General features: G+C 46.4%; 1 protein-coding gene across 2 annotated transcripts in view; it reads right to left on the bottom strand.

The window, feature by feature from the left end:
• Positions 1-26,612, bottom strand: part of pdhx (pyruvate dehydrogenase complex component X) — a 513,740-nt gene that overhangs the window by 457,132 nt on the left and 29,996 nt on the right. For both annotated transcript variants that reach the window (XM_070899330.1, XM_070899329.1), the window contains exons 2-3: positions 18,672-18,755; positions 6,432-6,532 (exon numbers count right to left, since the gene is read on the bottom strand). In XM_070899330.1, coding sequence (XP_070755431.1) covers positions 6,432-6,532; positions 18,672-18,732 — 162 coding nt within the window. In that variant the 5' untranslated portion in view covers positions 18,733-18,755. The remainder of the gene's footprint in view (positions 1-6,431; positions 6,533-18,671; positions 18,756-26,612) is intronic.

The raw sequence follows: 26,612 nt of genomic DNA, 5'->3' as shown, positions 1-26,612 counted from the left end.
TTGCTCTTTCCTCCCATTCCCCCTTTCGCTGCTTCTGTACTTGCTTAAAACCGCTTACATCTCTAGCATTTTCCAGTTCTGATGACCTGAAATATTAACTCTTTCTCTCTCCACAGATGCTGCCTACCTTGCTGAGTATTTCTGTTTTTATTTCCAATTTCCAGCAACCCTGTATTTTGCTTTTTTATTAGATCTTGCTCTTCCCTGGTTCCTAGTTTGGGTCCTCCTCATGGTGCCCTTGACCTCCCAACTGCTCTCTTGGATTCAACCTATACTTCTGCCACATCCTTGATTGGATTCCACTTCTTCAGATTTCCTGGACTGCGCTTCATTCCTCCTCTGCTCCTGGTTTTCATGGATGACACTCCATTCCTCCGGTGCCTTACTGGACCGTTCTCCACTGAACTCTGGCTCCAGCTCTGCTCCTTTGATGGTTCCAGGTTTAATCTCTGCTCCTCCGTTGGCTGCTAAACAGCTCTTCTGTCATCTCCAGATCCGAGCGTTACCTCCACTTCTCCCATGTGCCCCTGGATTCATTATAGAAACATAGAAAATGGGTGCAGGAGTATGCCATTCGGCCCTTCATGCAACTTCAGTACCCCATTCCTGCTTTCTCTCCATATCCCTTTAGCCATAAGGGCCACATCTAACTCCCTTTTGAATATATCTAACGATCTGGCCTCAACAACTTTCTGTGGTAGAGAATTCCATAGGTTCACAACTCTGAGTGAAGAAGTTTCTCCTCATCTCGGTCCTAAATGGCTTACCCCTTATCTTTAGATGTGACCCTTGGCTCTGGACTTCCCCAACATTGGGAACATTCTTCCTGCATCTAACCTGTCCAATCCCGTCAGAATTTTACATGTTTCTATGAGATCCCCCCTCATCCTTCTAAATGCCATTGAATATAAGCCTAGTCGATCCAGTCTTTATATTGTAAACTCTTGCCCAGAAGCTTCCTTTGCCTTTATCTTGGACTGGTTGCCTCCTCTCTGATCAGCTCTAACCGTATTACCCTCGTCATGCCTGGAACTCTCCAACTGGCCCATGTAATTTTGGTTCCATGTGTGCTTCTGCATACACACTCTGGCTGTCACTTCATATTAGCATCCTCCAACTTCCAATCTTTCTTTCTGGTCATTATGGGCTCTGTTCACCTCTCCTCGACTTCCCATCGTGCTATTCCACTCCTGCCCTTTTCTACTCCCTAACCCTAACCCATCCCTCAATCAGTCCTCCCACTTGTTCCCCAGCCTACTTTCTCTCCTGTTGCTGTCTTGGGTGCTCTCCACCTCAGTCTCCCTCTTTTGTATCCTGGGGTATTTATCACCTTGCTCACTTCTGACTATACTCTCCCGTGCATCCTCTCCTTCGCGCGCCCCAACATTGGTAGCAGAGCTTTCAATTGCGTAGGCCTACTCTCTGAAACTCCCATCCTAAGCCCTTCCACTGCTTTACTTCTGTTTCCTTGTTTAAAAACCTCTCAAAATCCACCTTTGCCCCCAAGCCTTCAATCAACCATCTGCGGAACAATGCAGCTGCGCTCCCGTCTTACACCCCATAAGTAACCCGCTTCAGCAGGGAAAATTAAGAGTGCAACTAGAAGCCAAGTCCTTCAGAGCTTGGCCAGCAGGGACTCTCAAGCAGTTTCAGCAATCTTAACCATGATCAAGAAACCTTGGATATTGGCTCAGCCTTGAAAATCCTTCAGCAAAACTGTGCAGGTCTCTCAACTGCTATACAATCTCTTCTCCAGTCCCTGGCCTCCAAAAATAACATGGATGCAATCTGCAATCTGTCTAGGGACATCCTTTCTGCTAGCTGTCTTATTCTCTGCATAGCAAATCTGGCCACGCGATCAATATTAGAGCAGATCTTTTTGACGCAGAACTATGACATCTAATTCAGATCTCTGTGATATTGTGTGAGTCAGTCATTGCAGAGCAGCAATCTGTACAAGCCTCCTAGCCAACCTCGTGGCCTATGCCAAATACTTTTACCCCAAAGGTCCCAAATCCTGCTATCTACTTTGAAGATTTTAACAGCTGCCACACCACCTGGAGATACAGAAAGTCAGATCAAAATTAACCTTCTGGACTCGGCCTCGCTCCATGACCATCTACTCATCCATGACACAAAGCAACAGGGTACTTTTTAGTCTGCCAGATGGAAGCAAGGCTAAGCTCCCGATGTCATGTGGATCACTAGCATTGGTAATCAAGTTATAAGCAGCATATTGAAATAATTTCCACATAGTCAACATCACCCAATCCTTATTGAATTTGAGTTACTATACCTTTTGTGATATCAATAAAAAACCTCCTTGGAACTAGCAGCAAAGCAAACTGGAGAAGTTTTACACAATTCACCAAACACTATACATCACTTGAGACACCACACATCTCAATTCAACAAGCTTACATGTGGTTCACAAGAAGCATTTACAAAGCTGTCACCAAGTCAATTCCAAGAATAAGGATCGACACTCCATGCCTAGGAGGGCTGTGTGGAACTCCTCAAACAATAAGAAAGTGGCGATCCAGACATCGCCACACATCTTTTAAACAACTTGAACACTTCAAGAGCAAGATGGGAGAAGTCTACTATGGAATTAAACATGTGTCAAGCATCCAGTACAGAACCATCCAGGCTCTTCAAACAGCATTGCTACCCACCTGATAAACGTCACAAAGGTCGATAAGGACACAAAATTTGAAGAGGTAAAGAAGAAATATCGACAATACAAACAGGGCATACCTGAAACCGAAGACGACTTCCAGAAATAGAAAGAAAAAATGTAGAACAGTACAGCTTGTAGACTGGATAACATCTCCCCAAATTCCTGCATAACCTGGAAAAAAACTAGCAGACACTCGCTAACCATCTTTCCACCAGAGTCATCCAGAATAAGATGCCCAAGATTTGGTGCAGAACAAGGGTAATAAAATGGACTTGCAAAATCTGAGACAGTCCATTAACACGCCCCATGGAGTGGTGTGTATTCCTGGTGTCTACCTGCCTCTTTCTTCCACCACACTCCCAGGCCACTCCAGAATTTCCATGTCGCCTTCCCCCTCTGCTGTTTGGCTGTAACCATTCACACAATCTCTGGGCACAGCTTTTTTTTCTCTAATGTATCTCATTATTGCTTCCTTTTGTCTTACACCATTATTATTTCTGTCATTTAATCATCTCCTGTTCTCCATCTAATCACAGACCGCGCTTTTGTTTCTTTTCTCTGCCTCCCTTTCTCCCTGACTCAGTTCCTCCTTATAAGCTGTTCATCTTAACAGCTTCTGGTTTTGACAAACCGCTATTGACCTGAAACATTAACCCTATTTTCCTTTCTCTACAGATGCTACCTGACCTGCTGAGTATTCCAGCATTTTCTATTAGTGAGTTAGATGTTTCATCCCAAAATAAACAGAGCACTTAAGATGTTATTACGTCTTTAATTGACGTTAGTGCAAATGCATAATCGTTTTTTGGCCGATATAAAATGACTGGTTGAATCTGCTCCTTAAAATACAAGACATGAAATATCTACCCCCATTTAGGATATGTTTAATTCACCGAGTTACTGTCTTAGCTGAAGGCACCCCATTTAGATAATTTCTCCAACGAATCTTGATGTCACCTTCAAACATAGCCAAATGCCTATTTCGTGACAGATCCAATAGTCTAGAGTCTAGATTCCTGGTTTTTGACAGCATCTGTGGTTAAAGCTCAATCACTTCAGATATGGAAACAATCAGATGTGCTGCAAATGACAATGTACGGTTTTGTGACTTCCCACTTTGCCACTGCGGCCAGTTAGAAGATGTAGGCCACGTACTTACAGGTTGCATCCATTGACAATATCCTTATTTTGATTTTATATTTTGGTTTTATATTATAGTTAAATAGCAGAACTGATAGCAATTTAGAAAGCGTGAATGTGCCGATGGTTGGAACAGAAAAGTTTCTCTACAGTAAGGAATGAGGAGCGGAGATGTGCTAAACTGAGGTACTGCAGTGCCACTACTAGTAGGAGGGTGAAAATAATTTTCATTATAAATGCAACACAGGAATTAAAAGTAGAAATTGTGATACAAAAGCATGGCAGTAGGAAATGTGTGAGGAGGACACACAAAATCTGCAAAAGGACACAGAAAGGCTAAGTGAGTGGGCAAAAATTTGACAGATAGAGTATAAGGTTGGAAAGTGTGAGGTCATGCACATTGGCAGAAAAAAAAATCAAAGAGCAAGTTATTATTTAAATGGAGAAAGATTACAAAGTGCTGCAGTACAGCGGGACCTGGGGATACTTGTGCATGAAATACAAAAGGTTAGTATGCAGGTACAGCAAGTGATCAGGAAGGCCAATGGTATCTTGGCCTTTATTGCAAAGGGGATGGAGTATAAAAGCAGGGAAATCTTGCTACAGCTATACAGGGTATTGGTGAGGCCACACCTGGAATACTGCGTGCAGTTTTGGTTTCCATATTTACGAAAGGATATACTTGCTTTGGAGGCAGTTCAGAGAAGGTTCACAAGGTTGATTCCAGAGATGAGGGGGTTGACTTATGGAGGTTAGGCCTCTACTCATTGGAATTCAGAAGAATGAGAGCTGATCTTATCGAAACATATAAGTTTATGAGGGGACTTGACAAGGTGGATGCAGTGAGGGTGTTTACACTGATGGGGAGACTAGAACTAGAGGGCATAATCTCAGAATAAGGGGCTGTCCATTTAAAACTGAGATGAGGAGAAATTTCTTCTCTGAGGATTGTGGATCTTTGGAATTCGCTGCCTCAGAGAGCTGTGGAAGCTGGGACATTGAATAAATTTAAGACAGAAATAGACAGTTTCTTAAACAATAAGGGAATAAGGGGTTATGGGGAGCGGGCAGGGAAGTGGACCGGAGTCCCTGATCGGATCAGCCATGATCGTATTAAATGGCGGAGCAGGTTAGAGGGTCCGTATGGCCTACTCCTGCTCCTATTTCTTATGTTATTATGTTCTTCTGAAATAAGGTTTTGTAGACAGGAAGTGCATGCAGAATTAAGATTTTTAATATACTCATTTGAAATATCTCACAATTGCAGTTATTCAATACTCTGAACTACATCCAGTAATTTGCAAATTCATCTTTTATTTTTTTTAAATGAGAAACCTAGATAAAAAAGGACAAGGTCCATGGTGCAGACCACCACCAAAGCAGAAAAAGAGGAGAAAAGATGGTGAAATTTAACCAGGGATCTTCCTGATTTTTACCACACTACAAAGCGGGATTACTCATTGAACTGTTGAAGGGGCAGAGTCCATTTATTTCTTATGTTAGCAGGTACACCAGATAATATAGATCATGGAGCAAACTGTAGGACTGAGAAGCTATCCACAAAGGTCAGAGACTTCAATAAATTCTCAGAGCAATTACTCAGTCACTATTTAGAGAGATTTGCTATTGAAAATTCTCATGTTAAGAATTAGTTCCCTGGAGGATATGTTTGAGGGCTTCTTATGCATTATTTAGGTAAGAGTGATTAGTATATAGATGTGTCTGTAGTTCTGTTCTTTAGTAGGCATTGTTAGCTCCGACCATCGGGCACTAAAAGTCAGTTAACATAAATAGGCTGAAATAGTAATTTCCTCCAGTTGTCAACAAGACTCCATGCAAAGTAGTCAATATAACTCATTTATGAGTGTAGAATAGTCAGCATCAGTGCGTGCGAGAGTGTAGAACAATGTTGTTAATCTTGTGAATATTACCAAGTCCTAGAAACCACATTTAAAACTACAGCTGTACTAGCAATTTCATTTAATTCAAGTCCAGGATAAATGATAACAGGCAGAGAAATTAATGAGATATAAAACAAAGTAATGTAGGACTATGTAACCACAACAAACCTTTGAGACAACACAAATCAGCAGCAATATCTACTGTACAGCATGACTTTCTTTGTAAAATCCTAATTGATGACAGTACTTTTCTGCTACACACTCTAGTAGTGTGGAGGAAAACCATAAACCTCCTAAAGTTTATGAAGGAAGCTGCTCATTTCATAAAACATTCCATTCACTTCCCATTTTCTAGTCCAGATTCAGCATCAGCCCAAGCAAAGACTATTATCTTTTCCAGCACCAAAATACAAATCTTGCTGATCAGCAGCATATAAAGACAGAACAAATACAGTCAGAACATCAAAACCTCAGAACATCTCTTCAACACACTTTCATTCAGCAATTTAACCAGAGATTATCTCCACATAGTCAAGCTCTGCCAATTGTATTCCATTACCAGCTGCTGAGAGATGCACTAGTGACACAGGGTAACTATCTTTCAATTTTCACACCCTCCTTTCCTTGTCCTTATTGAGCAGGTACTTATAAATCTTTCTTCACGGAGTATGGATGAAGAATAACTCTTGCTCAGAAATGATTTTTCTTACCATGATTTTTGCTAACACGCCATCATCACTCGAGTCCAAGGTAACAACAGCTTTGTCTGTTTCAATTTCACACAGTGCGTCACCAGCATGAACAGTTTCACCTGAGAAAGGAAAAAAGGATATCAGAAATATCAACTGTTGTTGTACTTAGAAAGAAGTTGCATTTATTTAGCACCTTTCACATCCCAAAGCACTTTATGGCAAATGGACTACTTTTGTGAAGTATAGTCACTGTTATGTAAGCAAACAGCCAATTTGCACTCGACAAGTTCCACAAACAGCAATGACATAAATCTCCAGATAATCTGTTTTGGTGGTGTTGGTTAAGGAAAAAGTGTTGACCAGGACACTGGAGAGAACTCCCCTGCTCTTATTTGAATAGTGCCAAGCAATCTTTTACCGGAGTGGGAAGACAGGGCTTTGGTTTAATGTCTCATCCGAAAGATGGCACCTCCAACAGTGCAGCACTCCTTCGGTACAGTACTGATGTGAAGGCCTAGATTATGTGCTCAAGTGGAGACTGAACCCATGACCCTTTCACTCAGAGGCATCAGTGCTATCACTGAGCCAAGGATAACTTCTTTTTCTCAATTGATAAAGATGCTAGTAATTAATCAGCAATACCTCACAAATCGTAAATGTTTCTTTCTGATAAAAGCATAATTAAGTCTATTTTTTTAAAAGCACAAATAATTCGATGTTTTACTTTTAAAACTGCTTATAATGTTTTCGTACAAAGCTATCAATTCACAAATTCTATATGTAAAAGTATAGGAGCAGAGTAGAAAGATATGGTGGAGAAAAAAAGAGCTAACATACACGAGGCAGAACAGTGATGTTACACAGCTTCAATGCTGAGCATTGAGACAGCAAGGGTAAGGCGGCTGCCCAGCAAACACTGAGGCTACTTGTTTTTTCCTTTGACATCCAATAGTGTGTAAGTGTGTGTGGGAGACCCAAGATAAAAGTAAATAAAGAACTAAATCATGAGAAATGTCAATATATATTTTGCATTTAAGTTTTGGTCTGGACGCTATGGGAGCGAAGTGATAGCGTACCAAATTCAGCAACGTGGCCAGATATGTCCCACCATAAAGATTCTCATTGGCTGTGCGGCATAAAACAGGCCATTTAAGGAACACCAATTAGTTTACTTTATCCATAATTTTGCTCTCATGGCTGAATGCCTTCTGCATGCCACAATGCGAACAATTCATACCTCTTGCATTGTTCAAGTCACAATTTGCCTGTTCAACCAGCATAATCTCTGGTTTTTCAATTAACTTGGCCAGAGATAACAGGGCAACTGAAACACAATTCTCAATGAATGCTACTGAGCATGAGATCATGGAAATCTTCCTATTTCTCACCCTGCATCGACACTAAAAATAGTGGCCCTGCTGAGGAGCTCTTTAATTCTGTACAGCATTGGGCACCACGAGGTGATATTGGAGATTCGCCTCTGATTACTAAGCAGCTCATTTAAATACAGTTTTCCAATTTGTCAGGAAGTTCCAAAAAAGTTAGGGGTTAAATAAATGGCATTCAGGCCTCCCACAACCAAATAAAGATTCAAAAGCAAAATACTGCAAATGCTGGAAATCTGAAACAGAAACAGAAAATGCTGGAAACGCTCAGCAGGTCAGACAGCATCCATGGAGAGAGAAACAGAGTCAACGATTCAGGTCGATGATCTGTAAGTTCTTGACTATCCCGATCCTTATTACCCTCAGTACTGTACATTCTTGACAATCCCGATCCTGATTACCCTCAGCTCTGTATGTTCTTGAATATCCCGCTCCGTATTACCATCAGCACTGTGCGTTCTTGAATATAGCCTAGATGTTTAGCGACCACAAACACTTCCAGCTCACAAAAAGATAGACATAATACATCTTTGAAAATCTTTCAGAAGCATTTCCAATATTACTGGGGTCAAAATGTATACTATTCACAGAAAACTAAAATGATTCGTTTTTGAACTGTTAAATTTCCACATGTGAATCACCCAGTTAACAGCTAGATAAATGAAGCGCTGATAGTATTGTTACAGCAAGTAACCTCTCTGATCTCCATTAGGGTTGCCAACCCTCCATGATTGTACTGGAGTCTCCAGCATTAAAAGTTAACCTGGACACTGTTGTAAGTAACCCAAGAGAAAAATCATAGAGGCATTAAATAAATGTACATTTTTTTTTAAATTTTCTTTTGCAAACTTTCATTTTTCGTGATAAAACATCTGGAGATGAGAAAAAAGGCTGTTTGACTGTGGATCAGTTGGATACTGATGGAATCTCCAGGAATATGTCTCAGCAGAGTTGCCAACCCTATGTGGCACAATTCCTACTGCAAGGTAGTAGAGAGCAGTAGGATTGAACACGCTCACAGTACTTTATCATTCTAGGAGATCAAGTGACCCCCCCCTCCCCCCTCCCCAACACACATACTAACGTACGCATATTACACAAGAAGTTAGAAAAATATTAGGACATAAGAAATAGGAGCAGGAGTAGGCCATTTGGCCCCTCGAACCTGCTCTGCCATTCAATAAGATCATGGCTGATCTTGGCCTCAACTCCACTTCCCTGCACGCTCCCCATAACCCTTGACTCCTAGATATTGGACATGAACAGCACTTCAAGATATAAAAACTACAGTCAATGCAGCTTAAACTGAAATACATAGTTCAGGCAGGAAAGAGTACAGCTGCGGACTGCTTTGCAAGCAGTTTAACTGGCAACTTGAGAGGGTGTAGCACGTCAGGAGCGTGTAGCTTGTGGTTGCAGTTTGGAAGTGCGATGCAAGCAAGGGAGCATGCAGCTCGAGAATGCAGTGGAAGGCAGGAACCCATTCAGAGGTTCAGATAATATGCATTATTCCAGATAATATATACAACTCAACAAAATCTGTCGAGTTCCCGGACAGGATGCACCTGTTATGAATCACGTAACTCAAACTGCAGTGATACTGCACTGCATAACTAATACTGGAGTGTGACTGCCCCATATAACTCATTCTACAGTGCGATTGCACTACATAACTTCTACTGGAATGTGAATGCACGGCATAATTTATACTGCAGTGATATGGATTCACATTTCAGTGAAGTTCATAGAAAATAACTTAAGAAATAGGAGCAGGAGTAAGCTGTACGGCCCCTCGAGCCTGCTCCGCCATTCAATAAGTTCGTGGCTGATCATCCACCTCAACCCCACTTTCCCGCCCGATCTCCATATCCCTTGATTCCCCTAAAAAAAAGTTGCACTTGTAGCTAGTATTGGAGTATGTGGCACAACTGCCACTCAAAAGTGCTATCAGAAGATGTCATGTGGGTATCGGTGTGATATCCCATTTATACAAGTGGAACAGCTACCATAACATATCACCAGGCTCAAACTTCCATTCAGGACCACGAGTTGTACCAACCAGTTATCACACTGGTGTAGTGCCTGTTTTGACAATGAACGTGCTGATAAATTTCAGCACTTCCCAGTATAATCGGAATTTTGGAAAAACCAGTTAAAAGATTTGAATGCTTGGTCATCACTTCCATGGATCAGGGCAGATCCAGTGTGTAGCTGATTGCACAGTCGCTGAGATGTGATGTCACACCACTGTTAAACCCCCTTTGGCTTTAGTTGCATAATAAATTTTAATATCACTATGAAAATTAAAATGCGCAGATGATCATATTGATACAACTACCACTGACAGTCGTTTTAAAATGAGCTTGCACTGCCCTCTACTGGCTGGAAGAAAGCAGGTGCTATTTCATTTTGAGGAATTAAATGCCTACAAGTTCTAGTTGCAGGTAGACTGCAGTACTAAGTATGGAAGGATTGAAGTGTTCTCATCACAAGTGCCAAACACTAAAAATACTAAAAAAAACACACACAGTTCTCAGAGTGCGACATAACCCCCGGTGTCAGATCAAATTTGTGACAAGATAGAAGAGCGACTGTCTGCGGCCAGTGTGGGATAAGTGCACAGAGGTCAGTGACCTTTGTTCCAACCATCTGATTGCCCATAAAGACCCTCCCTCAGTCACAACACTTCCTTAGCAAGGCCTGCTACAGGACAATATTATTCTCTCAACAAAAATGTGACCAGCAGGATGTTCTGGGAACAGATCTTTTCATGTGAACACACTGAAACTAAAATACACAATAGGTGCTCACAGGAGGGTTTGGCAATAAGGCACAGACTGAGGGAGTTACAAAGCTGATCGTTAGGGTCTCAAACTTCCTCGCTGCCATGCTCCACCTCACACTTAACAAGCTCCTCGCTGGAGTGGTACTAAACTACGGAACCAGCGGGAACCTGTTCAACCTTCGCCGTCTCCAGGCCAGATCCAAGACCACCCCGACCTCTGTCGTCAAGCTACAGTACACGGACGATGCCTGTTTGCGCACATACAGAGGCTGAACGCCAGGATATAGTCAACATCTTCACTGAGGCGTACGAAAACATGGGCCTTACACTAACATCCGTAAGACAAAGGTCCTCCACCAACCTGTCCCCGCCACACAGCACTGCCCCCCCAGTCATCAAGATCCACGGCGCAGCCCTGGACAACGTGGACCATTTCCCATACCTCAGGAGCCTCTTATCAACAAGGGCAGACATTGACGACGAAATTCAACAGCGTCTCCACTGTGCCAGTGCAGCCTTCAGCCACCTGAGGAAAAACAAATGTTCGAAGACCAGGCCCATGGTCTACAGGGCTGTAGTAATACTCGCCCTACTGTATGGCTGAGACATGGACCATGTACAGTAGACACCTCAAGTCGCTAGAGAAATACGAATGATGTCTCCGCAAGATCCTACAAATCCCCTGGGAGGGCAGATGCACTAACGTTAGCGTCCTCGACCAGGCCAACATCCCCAGCATTGAAACACTGGCCACACTCTATCAGCTCCACTGGGCAGGCCATATTGTTCACATGCCAGGCACAAGACTCCCAAAAACAAGAGCTCTACTCGGAACTCCTTCATGACAAATGAGCCAAAAGTGGGCACCCTCAAAGCCTCCCTGATAAAGTGCAACATCCCCACTGATACCTAGGAGGGCGGGGCGAGAGAGAGAGGGGGCGGGGCGAGAGAGAGGGGGGGCGGGGCGAGAGAGAGGGGGGGCGGGGCGAGAGAGAGGGGGGGCGGGGCGAGAGAGAGGGGGGCGGGGCGAGAGAGAGGGGGGGCGGGGCGAGAGAGAGGGGGGGCGGGGCGAGAGAGAGGGGGGGCGGGGCGAGAGAGAGGGGGGGCGGGGCGAGAGAGAGGGGGGGCGGGGCGAGAGAGAGGGGGGGCGGGGCGAGAGAGAGAGGGGGCGGGGCGAGAGAGAGAGGGGGCGGGGCGAGAGAGAGAGGGGGCGGGGCGAGAGAGAGAGGGGGCGGGGCGAGAGAGAGAGGGGGCGGGGCGAGAGAGAGAGGGGGCGGGGCGAGAGAGAGAGGGGGCGGGGCGAGAGAGAGAGGGGGCGGGGCGAGAGAGAGAGGGGGCGGGGCGAGAGAGAGAGGGGGCGGGGCGAGAGAGAGAGGGGGCGGGGCGAGAGAGAGAGGGGGCGGGGCGAGAGAGAGAGGGGGCGGGGCGAGAGAGAGAGGGGGCGGGGCGAGAGAGAGAGGGGGCGGGGCGAGAGAGAGGGGGGGCGGGGCGAGAGAGAGGGGGGGCGGGGCGAGAGAGAGGGGGGGCGGGGCGAGAGAGAGGGGGGGCGGGGCGAGAGAGAGGGGGGGCGGGGCGAGAGAGAGAGGGGGCGGGGCGAGAGAGAGAGGGGGCGGGGCGAGAGAGAGAGGGGGCGGGGCGAGAGAGAGAGGGGGCGGGGCGAGAGAGAGAGGGGGCGGGGCGAGAGAGAGAGGGGGCGGGGCGAGAGAGAGAGGGGGCGGGGCGAGAGAGAGAGGGGGCGGGGCGAGAGAGAGAGGGGGCGGGGCGAGAGAGAGAGGGGGCGGGGCGAGAGAGAGAGGGGGCGGGGCGAGAGAGAGAGGGGGCGGGGCGAGAGAGAGAGGGGGCGGGGCGAGAGAGAGAGGGGGCGGGGCGAGAGAGAGAGGGGGCGGGGCGAGAGAGAGAGGGGGCGGGGCGAGAGAGAGAGGGGGCGGGGCGAGAGAGAGAGGGGGCGGGGCGAGAGAGAGAGGGGGCGGGGCGAGAGAGAGAGGGGGCGGGGCGAGAGAGAGAGGGGGCGGGGCGAGAGAGAGGGGGCGGGGCGAGAGAGAGGGGGCGGGGCGAGAGAGAGGGGGGGCGGGGCGAGAGAGAGGGGGGGCGGGGCGAGAGAGAGGGGGGGCGGGGCGAGAGAGAGGGGGGGCGGGGCGAGAGAGAGGGGGGGCGGGGCGAGAGAGAGGGGGGGCGGGGCGAGAGAGAGGGGGGGCGGGGCGAGAGAGAGGGGGGGCGGGGCGAGAGAGAGGGGGGCGGGGCGAGAGAGAGGGGGGCGGGGCGAGAGAGAGGGGGGCGGGGCGAGAGAGAGGGGGGCGGGGCGAGAGAGAGGGGGGCGGGGCGAGAGAGAGGGGGGCGGGGCGAGAGAGAGGGGGGCGGGGCGAGAGAGAGGGGGGGCGGGGCGAGAGAGAGGGGGGGCGGGGCGAGAGAGAGGGGGGGCGGGGCGAGAGAGAGGGGGGGCGGGGCGAGAGAGAGGGGGGGCGGGGCGAGAGAGGGGGGGCGGGGCGAGAGAGAGGGGGGGCGGGGCGAGAGAGAGGGGGGGCGGGGCGAGAGAGAGGGGGGGCGGGGCGAGAGAGAGGGGGGGCGGGGCGAGAGAGAGAGGGGGCGGGGCGAGAGAGAGGGGGGCGGGGCGAGAGAGAGAGGGGGCGGGGCGAGAGAGAGAGGGGGCGGGGCGAGAGAGAGAGAGGGGGCGGGGCGAGAGAGAGAGAGGGGGCGGGGCGAGAGAGAGAGAGGGGGCGGGGCGAGAGAGAGAGAGAGGGGGCGGGGCGAGAGAGAGAGAGAGGGGGCGGGGCGAGAGAGAGAGGGGGCGGGGAGAGAGAGAGAGAGAGAGGGGGGCGGGGAGAGAGAGAGAGGGGGCGGGGAGAGAGAGAGAGAGAGGGGGGCGGGAAGAGAGAGAGAGAGAGGGGGGCGGGGAGAGAGAGAGAGGGGGGCGGGGAGAGAGAGAGGGGGGGGCGGGGAGAGAGAGAGAGGGGGGCGGGGAGAGAGAGAGGGGGGGGGCGGGGAGAGAGAGAGAGGGGGGCGGGGAGAGAGAGAGGGGGGGGCGGGGAGAGAGAGAGGGGGGGGCGGGGAGAGAGAGAGGGGGGGGCGGGGAGAGAGAGAGAGGGGGGCGGGGAGAGAGAGAGAGGGGGGCGGGGAGAGAGAGAGAGGGGGGCGGGGAGAGAGAGAGAGGGGGGCGGGGAGAGAGAGAGAGGGGGGCGGGGAGAGAGAGAGAGGGGGGCGGGGAGAGAGAGAGGGGGGGGCGGGGAGAGAGAGAGGGGGGCGGGGAGAGAGAGAGAGGGGGGCGGGGAGAGAGAGAGAGAGGGGGGCGGGGAGAGAGAGAGAGGGGGGCGGGGAGAGAGAGAGAGAGGGGGGCGGGGAGAGAGAGAGAGGGGGGCGGGGAGAGAGAGAGAGGGGGGCGGGGAGAGGGAGAGAGGGGGGGCGGGGAGAGAGAGAGAGGGGGGCGGGGAGTGAGAGAGGGAGACAGGCAGACAGAGACGGAGGGTGTATGAGAGAGAGACACAGAGACAGAGGGGGTGCGCTGGCGGTGGGGGAGAGCGGCGCGCACTGGCGGGGTTGGGGGAGAGAGGCGCTGGCGGAGGGGGGGTTGTAGAGATGGGCACTGGCGGGGGGGGGTGAAGAGAGAGGCGTTGGCGGGGGGGTGGGGGAGAAGAGAGGCTGGGGGGTGAAAGAGAGAGAGAGAGAGAGAGAGTGTGCATGTCACGGGTGGGGGGGGCAGTGGGGGATCAGAGGGATTCAGGGAAGACGGATCATGTTCTTCCAAGCCCCTACAAGGGACATTTAAGTGGATGATATTCAGATGTCACGACACTTTCACTATTCACTTCGTACACAATAAACTGGTAAATCATCCTTACACAATGCCTCATCTGTGGTGTGGAGAGGGCGGGATGAATGCAGTTGCGCTGGGGTAAGGCACTTCGGCTGGAGGGAGGGATGTACTTGGACTGGGGTAAGGCACTCTGGGTGGCCCTTGCTCTCTTCTGAGGAGCTCTGTCCTCTGTCGCATCAGGAAGTCGAAGTGGATCGAGTTACAATTTGCAAAGTCAGTGAGACCTTGGGCTGGGCAGTTCCAGAGACACATTCCTGGGAAACTTCAGGGTGTGGCTTCTCCTCCAAGGGGTCCAATCAGAAACAAACAGTGCAGCATAGCAGCCATTGTGCCAGTACAAATGAATGTGTCCTTGATTTATATGACTTTAAAGATTGTCAGAATGTTAAAATAAATATTGCCCCATTATTTGTTGTTTTGAAAATTTCAGTTGCTGCCAAGCTTATGCAGTTTACAGCAGCTAACTGTAAATGTAAATGTGTTGCACTCCTGTCAGCTCGTAGTTTGTACCTCCATGAAACTTACATCTATGCTTTTAATGAATGCTTGATACTGCCTTGTCTTCAGTCAATCATACAAATCAGCAATCTCTTCTGTTTCCTGATTGGCTCAGAGTCAGGAAGTGAAGGGAGTAACGGCCCATGTGATCCCAGGGTCGCACGCGCACAACGATGCTCCCCTGGGCTCCATGGGGCACTACGCGGTGCACAGCTCTGCAGCGTTTGAAAGCAAGTTCTCGGAGGGGGGTTTGCACGCTAAGTACTGATTCCCTTGCGATGTTGGCAGCGTGCTCCTTAGCTATGTTGCCGATTGCGATTTCCAGGCCATTATGTGCATCAATCACTTCCACCAGGACTAGAACTCAGATAAATGTTCCAGTTCATACCAGATCACAGAAACATGCTAGCATTGCCAGTGAAAATCTGCATCCCATTTTGTTATTTTGCAAGCATTGCTGAGTGTTACTCGGTAATAAGCTGAACTCCAAGTGCAGAACAGGCTATGTTCCTCCCTGAACAAGGCTAGAATGCTGTATCCCTATTTTTAAAATAATTAGGTGATGGTTGTAAGTTGCTTTCAGCTGCCATTTAATAAGAATGATCCAATTTATGAACACTGCAAATGTCGAATACATTTTAACAGGCAACATCTGTCACTTGGCGTTAGGGCCCACCGGCAGACAAGAGATAAATTAACACCATCAGTTGTGAAACACCACACCTCATCCATCAAGTAGCTCTGTTACAGAACGTAAACAGATTCATGAGCTCATCACCCCCGCTCAGAATGCAAGTTTCCTAACACCCACCGACAGTGTAACAGTTCCACGGTGAAAAAAACATTTCCACGCATGACTCACAGTCACAAACACAGCTCACAATAACACCAAAATACCAATTAGAATTCAGTACTTTCATGAGAAAGTCCCATAAATAGAGAATGTCGCACCAGTAGTGTGACAGGCTACAGCATCGCACAGCTGGCTAGGACACGTAGTTCTATCCAGCTGTAAGCTGTAACCATAACAGCACTTATTGACCATTTATGCATCTTTTATTCTCCCTGTAAAACTCAGCCTTGCATCTTCTTCAGCAGCTTTTTCCACAAGCTTTTCGCAGCAAAGTCCCCGCTTCAGTTCAGCATTGGTAAGACCAAAGCCAGTGTCTTCAGCACCCACTACAAATTCCGTTCCCTCACCACCGACTCCATTCTCCTCCCAGGCCATTGTCTCAAGCTGAACCAGACTGTTTGCATCCTCAGTGGGCTATTGAACTCCGAGCTGAGGTTCCGACCCCATATTTTCGCCATCACGAAGACCTGTGTAATACCATCGACCTCTGAGCCCATCTGCTGCTGAAACCTTTATCCAAGCCTTTATCACCTTCCAATTCCAATATTCTCTGGCTCATCCTCTACAAACTTTCAGTTCATCTAAAACTCCGCTACCCGTATGGGTAAGTTATACTGGTTTTAAAGCAGAGTGCACCAAGAACAGTTAGAAAAGTAAGCGTATGGGGAACATCTAGGCAATAAGGATTTAAAGGTGATTGGCAAAAGAACCAAAACGCGACAAGAGGGAAAACTTTTTTTACCCAGTGAGTGGTTAGGATCTGGAATGCACGGCCTTAAAGGGTGGTGGAGGCAGACTCAATCGTGGTTTTCAAAAGGGAATTGGATAAGTACCTGAATGTAAAACATTTGCAGGGCTATGGGGAACGGGGCCAGCCGAAGTGCTTTTGCATGGAGCCGGTACAGGCTCGACGGGCCGAATGGCCTCCTTCTGCGCCGTAACCATTCTATGATTCAATGACCAGTGATCACAACACATTAAGGTTTAAGATACAGATTGGGAAGGACATAAGACAGACAAAAATCCAAGTACTAATTTTTAAAAACGAGAATGAGATTGGAACTCGGGGAAAATGAGCTGGAAAAAATTTACTGACAAACAAAGACATAGAACAGCAGTGGGAAATATTTAAAACAGTGATCGAGAGTGTCCAGGAGTATTATAACCCACTAAAAAGAAAGAATTAGCTAGTAATGACACACTATGGATGAATAAAGAAATAAGGATAACATTGAAACAAAAGGAAAAGGCATAGACACAGGGGGGATGACAAAAGATAATAAGAAAAGACGTGAAAAAAAACAATTAGGAAGGCAAAGAGAAACTACAAAAATGAATTATCATGGAATATAAAAATAAATAGTAAAGTATTCTACAGACACATAAATAACAAAATAAAAATCAGGATAGGTATAGGGCCACTAACGGATATACACGAAACCCACAGATAACAACAGCGAAATGGCAGAAATATTAAATAATTACTTTGCCTCGGTATTTACCAGGGAGACTAACAGGGTGGGCATGACATTAAAAGGAGAGATCAAAAAAGATATAAAGACATTTAAGATAGAAAGGGTGAGATAATTGATAAACTAATTAACCATAAAGAGGATCAAATCCCTGTTCCGGATGGATTGCATCTGCACATACTAAAAGAAGTTATGGAAGATATAGCAGAGGCACTAATTATATATATATGAAAAAAAAATTAGAAAAGGGAATATTGGCAGAGGACTGGTAGACAGCCAATGTGATTCCTCTATTTAAGTAGGGAGCTAGAACAAGTGCAGAGCAATTAGTTCGCGTCGATGGTAGGAAAGATAATGGCCCAGAAATTGCGGTCAGGTTTACCTAGGGCAGACGCCTCCGACCGAAATTTGTTTTACCAAAGTACCTGATGGTCCCGGAGGAATGTAGACTTGCGGTCCGAGGCCTCCATTTGCACTCCAGCAAATGGGCCCACGTATTCCAGGAGCGTATGTGCAGCCTGGGATCACGTTGGCCGGACCAACCAATGAAAATGGTGTATCCCCATTCACAGTAATGGTGATCTCCGTTTGTGTGGATATCACCATTTGTGTGAATGGGGATACATCCCAAATCACAAACATTTTAAATAAATAAGAAAAACACTTCACATATTTAAAATTAATTGAAATTGAATTTAATTAAATGTTTTAGACAAAAAAAAAGTTTTGAATTTTTTTTAATATGTTTTAATAGGGGTAAAAATAAACTTACCTTAAGGGTTTTTAATATAAAAATTGCTAAAATGTTATTTTCCTATCTTTTAAATCTCTTCCGCTGGTTAAAGCGGGCCTTACACGTGTTTTCACCAGGCGCAAGAGTTTGAAGGCCATTCGCTAAGTAAGAGTTGGGCAAATAACCCAAATCTCTGCCCGTGAAGACCCTTCTCCCGGGGATGCGTTGGAACTGTCAAGACATTTTGACAATTCGCAAGTGCTGTTTTTCGGCTCATGCGCATTGCGCGCTGAGAACCACCACTGGGTCTCCACTGGTGTGTGCGTATATCGTACGCACCCATCGAGACTGAGATTTTTGGCCCTTTGGAAGATGACAGAAAAAACATTCCGAGCGAAAGGTTATCGACCTGAAACGTTAACTCGCGCTCTCTCTCCCCACGGATACTGCCTGACCTGCTGAGTATTTCCAGCATTTTCTGGTTTTTTTCAGATTTGCAGCATCCGCAGTATTTTGCTTTTGTATTAGTACACTGATGACCTCTGAAAAACAGGATTCTGTACCATCTTGATTCAAAACACAATGCCTCTCAATGATTCCTTAAACTTGGAGGTGGGTAGGAAGAGAGAAGAGGCCATTTGGGCACAAATGCCACTTCAATTTTCAAAAAGACAGTTCATTTTTCTATTTTAAGACATTTTAAGTCACTAATATTATGCCTCACCTTCCCTTTTAAGCCATTTTACAATATTCCCTTTTTCCATTGTTGGTGATAGTGCAGGCATCAACACTTTGAGTGGAGCAGCACCTAGAGGAGACAGAAAGAAATTCATTAACCACTTTTCTTTTGCAAAAAGCTCATGTATGCCAGCCTACAAAACACAGAAAAGCTAATGAACAGCTTCAAAACTATTGGCAACTTAAATAAAGAAAGAGAGATAAATACAGGCCTATATGACCAAAGGCACTGAACAAATTAAATTCTTTTCTTAGATTAGACTTTGGGAATTTTAATCAACGTTTTCTGATCACATTCCACAACTCAGCTGTTTTTCTGTTCAAGGTTGCCGTTTCTTCGCTACACTCCAAAGTACCTCTCGTTCTCCCCACAATTACTGACTATCAGCTAAATCCTCCAAATGGATTTGAATGGATAATTATTTAAAGCCGTTAGATACATTTTGGCAGATAGAGAATTTGAAGAGAAGCATAGGTAAGGCATAATTGCTCACTTTAAGCGCAGATATTCAGCCTTTTCAGCCCCAAGTCATGCAATTTGTACGGGGGTCTGGAAATCTGCTGCGTTCCACGATCATGATCCTGCTAAAGTTAACTGACTGTATCAAAAGCAAACAGTTGGAAACTCTGCTAAACATCTTGGAACTTCAGTCCTTAACAATGAATGCCATCATTTTCACCAGCATACCTCAGGACCTCTATCTACAATTACGGTTAGCTAAATCCTGTAGATTCGTCTGAAATCCATACTTTATTCCTCCTAACCTGTGAGCACGTTTTCTGAATAATGCTAAGTGCAGCAAGACTTTTATTAAAAATCGCGACCAACAAACAACTAATTGCAAATGTAATTGCTACACAAATAAATATTGACTTTATTCATTAAAGCTTAACCTACCAACTAAGCCTTAAAGGGATAGATAAATAATTAAATGCATAATGAAATTCCTGGCTGGATTGAATTAATAAATGATTGTTTTATAGAAATCATTATTCTCTAGTTGAGTGTAATGACTGAATAATCAAGTACCTGAATTACATATTATATTTCCTGACAGGAATAAATCAATAATTGACCCAAGTAAATAAATAAGTTGGTTCTGACTTTCTCCCCCCACTTGTTTTCTTTCTCCGGTCAGTTTAGGATAACTTCTCCATCTAAACTGCTTCCGTTTCCCGTTGGCATAGCATAGCTGCTAAAAAGTCCATCACAGAATTTCCGTACCCTGCTGAAACCCCTAGGTAATCCGGAGAATTTAGCAACAGATTAGCTTGCCCATGTGTTGCTAATGCAAAATGCTGTTTGAGTGTTGATTATGACAGCCATTTACAACATTGTTAAAACAAAGTTTGGATCTATGTAAAATAGCTGCTTCTAGCAGTGAGAACAACAGCTGTTGTGGTGTTACATTAGTGACTGCCATCTACGTGCATTAGTCAATTACACATTCTTAGGGACTGAACTGGAAGAGACGTAACAAGGAAACTAAAAGCATTTTTCTTTTCTCCCCAATTATGGCTGACAGTGGAAATGTCATTGAGGCAGACCTCGACATGGGTTATGACAAGCCCAGCCTTTTTAATGATACAGGTACTAGTGAAAGTCTCATGGAAGGGGAGGCTAGGTGGTGCAATGGGTCAAGCACTGTCTTTTCACACAAGACCAGAGTTCAAATGTACACTGATGGATGAAGGCCTCCTCTGTTGGCTGTAAGGGTCCTCCGATGTGAAACAAGTTTAAGCACTCACAATCCAGTTTGTAGAAGGTACAGTACAAGACTCCATCTAATGCGGCACAGAGTAGCAGCCCCTCTGAGAGGCCAGAGGTTGTCTGATGTTGCAAGTGGAACAATTTGGGGACAAACTTCTGAAGCTGGGCGCGCAAAGGGAACTTTAGCCTGAATGTAACCCGGAAAGAGCTGAGCTTGGAATGTTGAATGTCGAAAGTATTCCATTCGGCAGCACTCGAACTACATTTGAGCACAAAATTTATTTTAAAAGTTAAAAAAAATGTCTTAGAAATCTCACCATCAGCCCATGGGTGGTAGCACCATTTACAGTTTTTTTTTAATTTGTTTTTTGGGATGTGGCCATTATGTGAGCATTAAAAGGACATTCGTGAACCAGTTAGGTTTTTACAACAATCCAGCAGTTTTGTGGTCACTGATGCTAGCTTTTAATTCCAGATTTATTTAATTAACTGAACTTAAATTTCCCATCTGCCATGGTGGGATTTGAACTCATGTCTCTGGATCATTAGGCCATGGGCTCTGGATTACTAGCCCAGTAACATAACCACTATGCTACCATTTCCTATAGTGAACTGATAATTCATCATTAGTGATAACTAACTGCAGTAAATCATTATTAACAGTTCACCTCCATCATATAACAAGTTCTTGCAGAAAACGCATATCTAACGCCACCTGGGAGCCAGACTTTTAACATTGCATGCTTATATGGCTAAACTACAGAACCAGTGGGAACCTGTTCAAACTGCGCCATCTCCAGGCCAGATCCAAGACCACCCCAACCTCTGTCGTCAAGCTACAGTACACGGACGACGCCTGCGTCTGCGCACATACGGAGGCTGAACTCCAAGACGTAGTCGACGTATTTACTGAGGGGTGCGAAAGCATGGGCCTTACGCTTAACTTCCGTAGGACAAAGGTCCTCTACCAGCCTGTCCTCCCCACACAGCACTCCCCCCAGTCGTCAAGATCCACGGTGCGGCCCTCCAGTGCGCCAGTGCAGCCTTCAGCTGCCTGAGGAAAAGAGTGTTTGAAGACCAGGCCCTCAAAACTGCCACTAAGCTCATGGTCTACAGGGCTGTAGTAATACCTGGCCTCCTGTATGGTTCAGAGACATGGACCATGTACAGTAGACACCTAAAGTTGCTGGAGAAATATCAACGATGTCTCTGCAAGATCCTACAAATCCCCTGGGAGGACAGGCGCACCAACATCAGCGTCCTCATTCAGGCTAACATCCCCAGCATTGAAGCACTGACCACGCTTGATCAGCTCCGCTGGGCAGGCCACATAGTCCGCAAGACTCCCAAAGCAAGTGCTCTACTCGGAGCTCCTCCATGGCAAACGAGCCAAAGGTGGGCAGAGGGAACACTAAAAGGACTTCCCTGATAAAGTGCGACATCTGGGAGTCCCTGGCCCAAGACCGCCCCAAGTGGAGGAAGTGCATCCGAGAGGACGCTGAGCACCTCGAGTCTCAACACTGACAGCATGCAGAAATCAAGTGCAGGCAGCGGAAAGAGCTTGCGGCAAACCTGTTCCACCCACCCCTCAATGACTATCTGTCCCACCTGTGACAGAGACTGTGGCTCTCGTATTGGACTGTTCAGCCACTAAAGAACTCACTTCAGGAGTGGAAGCAAGTCTTCCTCGATTCCGAGGGACCGCCTATGATGACGCTGGCTGGCTAGAACAACAGCCTGACATAGCTCACACGCAGATTCAACACTTTAACGCGACTCAGAATGTAGTACAAGTGATCGACCCGTGCTGATAAACAGCCAGTGTAATTTCTCAAAGATCCTTTTCTGGAACAGGACACCTTGAGCAGAGGAAAGCACTTGGCAAAGAATTTCTCTAGTTCCAATCTTCAGATATCCTGGCACAGCACAATTTACGATTTAATCAGTTCTCCATTCCAGCATAGAATCTGCACAGTTGGCTCAATGATATGACTATTATAGCAAAAGCAGCACTGTATTGTGTGCACTGCCCTGTGCACAACCTACATTAGTTCCTTCTGTATAGCTTGAGTACAAACTCTAGGCTGACACTGCAGTGCAGTACTGAGCGAGTGCTGCACTGTCAGAGGTGATGTCTTTCGGATGGGATGTAAAGGATCCTATTTCAAAGAGGAGCAGGGGCGTTAACCTGGTGTCCTGGGGCAATATTTATCCCTCAACCAATATCGCTAAAAGAGATTATCTTGTTATTATCACATTGCTGTTGGTGGGAGCTTACTGTGCGCAATTGGATGCCATGTTTCCAATATCACAACAGTGACTACACTTCAAAAGTACAGGGTCTTCATTTACTGTAAATTGCATTGGGACATCCTGAGGCCTTGAAAGGCACTATAAAAATGCAAGTCTTTCTTTCTTGCATCATTTACCAGGACAAGCACCGCAATTTTGTTTCTTGGCCAAATCTCCTGTAGATATTGGCTACATAGCAAGCTTATTTCAATTATTTTGCAATTGTGTGTGACAATATTGTTGATGAAGTCAAATTTACTTATTATTTGGGTCTTGTAACAAAATTAAATGAGTGAATGACTCCAACCTATCAATGAGAAAATGAGGGTGATAGTCCAAGTAGAAATTACCCATTACAATCATTGAGCTCGATGGAATGAGTCTGCCAAAATATCAGAAACAATAAGAGTGCCCAGTTATTACCACACTGCTCACAGGCACAAGTCAATCTAACCTCATTGCTTCTCAATCGCCATCACTGCGGATGTTTATACAGACAGCACTTACCCAACCACAGCACACTTAGTTGAACTGAAACTGAAGTGTGAATGTACAGAATCATAGAATGGTTACAGCATGGAAGGCAGTCATTCGGCCCGTCGAACCTGTGCCGACACTCAGCTAGTCCCGCTCCCCTGCCCTTCCTCTGTAGTAGAGTAACTAGCTGGTTGCATGGCTTGCATTTTGGTAATGATCGGGGTGTTTTATAAAAGAATTGGAGGTAACCTTGTGAAATGGGTTAGTAATTGGTTGGGAGGTATAAAGGAAGTGCCCTCTGATTGGCAGGATATGACAAGTGGTGTTCGCAAGGGATCTGTATCAAGACAGACTACTTCCACCTCCGTATCATCTGTCTCTGCCCCGGCCTCAGAATATCTGCTGCTGAAACCCTCATCCATGCCTTTGTTACCTCGCGACTTGACTATTCCAACCAATGCTCTTCTGGCCAGCCTCATACTTTGCATGCTCTGTAAACTTGAGCTCATCCAAAACTCTGCTGCCTGTATCCGAATTCGCACCAAGTCCCAGTCACACATCAGCCGTGGCTCCTGGTCTAGCAACGCCTCAGTTTTAAAATTCTCATCAGTGTATTCAAATTTCTACATGGCCTCACCCCTCCCTATCTCTGCAAGCTCCTCCAGCCCAACAATCCTCTGAAATCTCGGTGTTCCTTCAATTCTGGCCACTTTCATCGTTGCACCATTGGCAGCTGTGCCTTCAGTTACCTAGGCCCTGGAATTCCCTCCCTAAACCTCTCTTTTCCTCCTCCTCCTTTAAAAACACTCCTTAAAACCTGCCTCTTTGACAAAGTTTTGGTCACCTGTTCTAATACGTGGCTCAGTGTCAAATTTTGTTTGATAACACTCCTGCAAAGACCCTATATAAATGTAAGTAGTTGTTGTTGTACTGGGGCCCCATCTTGTCACCATATATATTCATAATGGATGAAAGAATAGGGGGTTGTATATTCAAGTTTGCAGATGACATGAACTTAGGAAGGACAGAAGGTTTTGTTGATGGGAGCAGGAAGTCACAAAGGGACTTCGACTAAGTGTGTGGACAAAACTATGGCAGATAGAGTTCAATGTGGTGAAGTGTAAGGTCATCCACTTTGGATTCAACAAAGACAAATCGGAATATTTTCTAATGGTGAGAAACTAGGAGCTGTTGAAGAGCAAAAGAATTTAGATATCAATGTACACAAATCACTAAAAGCTAGTGGACAGATTAAATGTAATCAAATAAGCTAATGGAATATTGGCCGTTATATCTGGAACATGAAGGGGAGGAAGTTATGCTACAGTTGTAGAGTCTTGGTCAGATCCCATTTGAAGTGCTGCGTTCAGCTTTTGGGCACCGCACCTCAGGAAGGATAGGTTGGCCTTGGAGGAGGTTCAGAGGAGATTGACCAAAATTATACAAAGGCTTACAGGGTAACATTGTGAGGACAGGTTGCATAAGCTTGGCTTGTATTCTCTGGAGTTTACTTGGGTGATCTACTGAGGTATTTATATGATACAGGAAAACAAATTCCTCTGGTGGGGGAATTCAGAAGAAGACGGCATAATCTTAAAATTAGAACAAGGCCATTTAGGAATTAGCAAACTGCAGCTAATACAGTTAATGTAGGCTCAGAATGGGTTGCCATCTAGTGCAGTTAATGCAGACTCAGTTAAAATAGGCTGCATTTAATGTATTGAATGTAGGCCAAGTAAGAAAAAAAAACATAAGGATTAGGAGCAGGAGTCTATTTCTTCAAGCCTGCTCCACCATTCAATATGATCACGGCTGATCTTCGACCTCAACTCCACTTTTCCAACCGATCCCCATTTCCCTTGATTCCCCTAAAGTCCAAAAATCTAATGATTTCAGCCTTGAATATAGCATCTTTAACGTTGTAAAACGTCCCAAGGCAGTGTTACAAGACAAAACAAATAAATTTGACTCCGAGCCACATAAGAAGAAATTACAGCAGACGACCAAAAGCTTTGTTAAAGATGTAGGTTTTAAGGAGCCTCTTAAAGGAGGAAAGAGAGGTAGAGAGGCGAAGAGGTTTAGGGAGGGAGTTCCAGAGCTTAGGGATCAGGCAGCTGAAGGCACGGCCACCGATAGTTGAGCAATTACAATCAGGGCTGCTCAAGAGGGCAGAATTTAATGGACATATACTCAACGACTCAAGAATTCCAAGGAGTCACATCCCCTCTCAATGAAGACATTTCTCATCTCAACTCTTAAACGGTCTACCCCGTTACCCTAAGTCTTTGCCCTATAGTTCTAGGCTCTCTGAGCTACCGTCCAGTGCAATGAATGTAGTTTCAGTTAGAATGGACTGCTAGCGACTGCACTGAATGTAGACTATGTAAGTCTAGTCATGACAGGAGCGGACGACTGCTGGACGGACCACTGTCTAATCCGTTCCATCAACATCAATATAAACCCAAAGCGACGACTGCAGCAGAAGCAGTGTCGCAAAAAAAATCAATGCTAGGACACTCAAAGACCCAGCTAAGAGAGCCCTATACAGACAGCGCGTCACTCTAACCTGACGACCCTTGATGACCCCCCGAGACAAAGAATGCCGACAGCACTTGGTCTGCCTTCCAGGCCACCATAACCAGTGCCTGCGAAGAGACGCTCGGTCACTCAACCAGGAAACACCAGGACTGATTTGATGAGAATGACCAGGAGATCCAAGAGCTAATAAATCGCAAGCGCAGGGCATTTCTGAACCTAAAACAACAACCCAACTCGGGAGCAGCAAAGCAGCTTTACAGGTGGCTTAAGGCCGAGGTCCAACAAAAAACCCGCAACCTAAAGAATATATGGTGGGTGGAGAAAACACAGGAGATTCAGCAGCTGGTCGACAGCCATGATGCACGAGGATTCTTCACCGCAGTCAAGGCCACCTACGGTCCAAGCACCCAAAGCCCCACCCCACTGCTGGCCAAGCACGAGGAGATACTCATCAAGGACACCGAGGCAGTCAGGACCTGCTGGAAGGAGTACTTCAAAGATCTCTTTAATCAAGACTCTGCCTTTGACACAAGTGTCCTCGACTCCATCCCACAGCATGCTACCTGCCTCCATCTCAGCAAAATCCCAGCCCTGCACGAAGTAGAAAAAGCCATCCACCAGCTCAAGAACAACAAGGCAAGGGGAGGGGATGTAATCCCCGCTGAGGCACTAAAGTATGGCGGAGAGGCACTATTGGCACGAATGCATGACCTCATCTCTCTCATCTGGAAGGAGGAGAGCATGCTGGGAGATCTCAGATGCAGTAATCGTGACCATCTTTAAAAAAGGGGACATGTCCGACTGCGGCAACTACAGAGGAATCTCCCGTTATCAGCCACTGGGAAAATTGTTGCTCGAATCCTCCTCAATAGTCTTCTCCTGTGGCTGAGGAGATCTTCCTGGAGTCAC

Source organism: Pristiophorus japonicus, chromosome 14 (assembly GCF_044704955.1).
Source record: "Pristiophorus japonicus isolate sPriJap1 chromosome 14, sPriJap1.hap1, whole genome shotgun sequence".
Taxonomy (NCBI): Eukaryota; Metazoa; Chordata; class Chondrichthyes; family Pristiophoridae; genus Pristiophorus; species Pristiophorus japonicus.
This window is presented reverse-complemented; position numbering and strand designations above follow the sequence as displayed.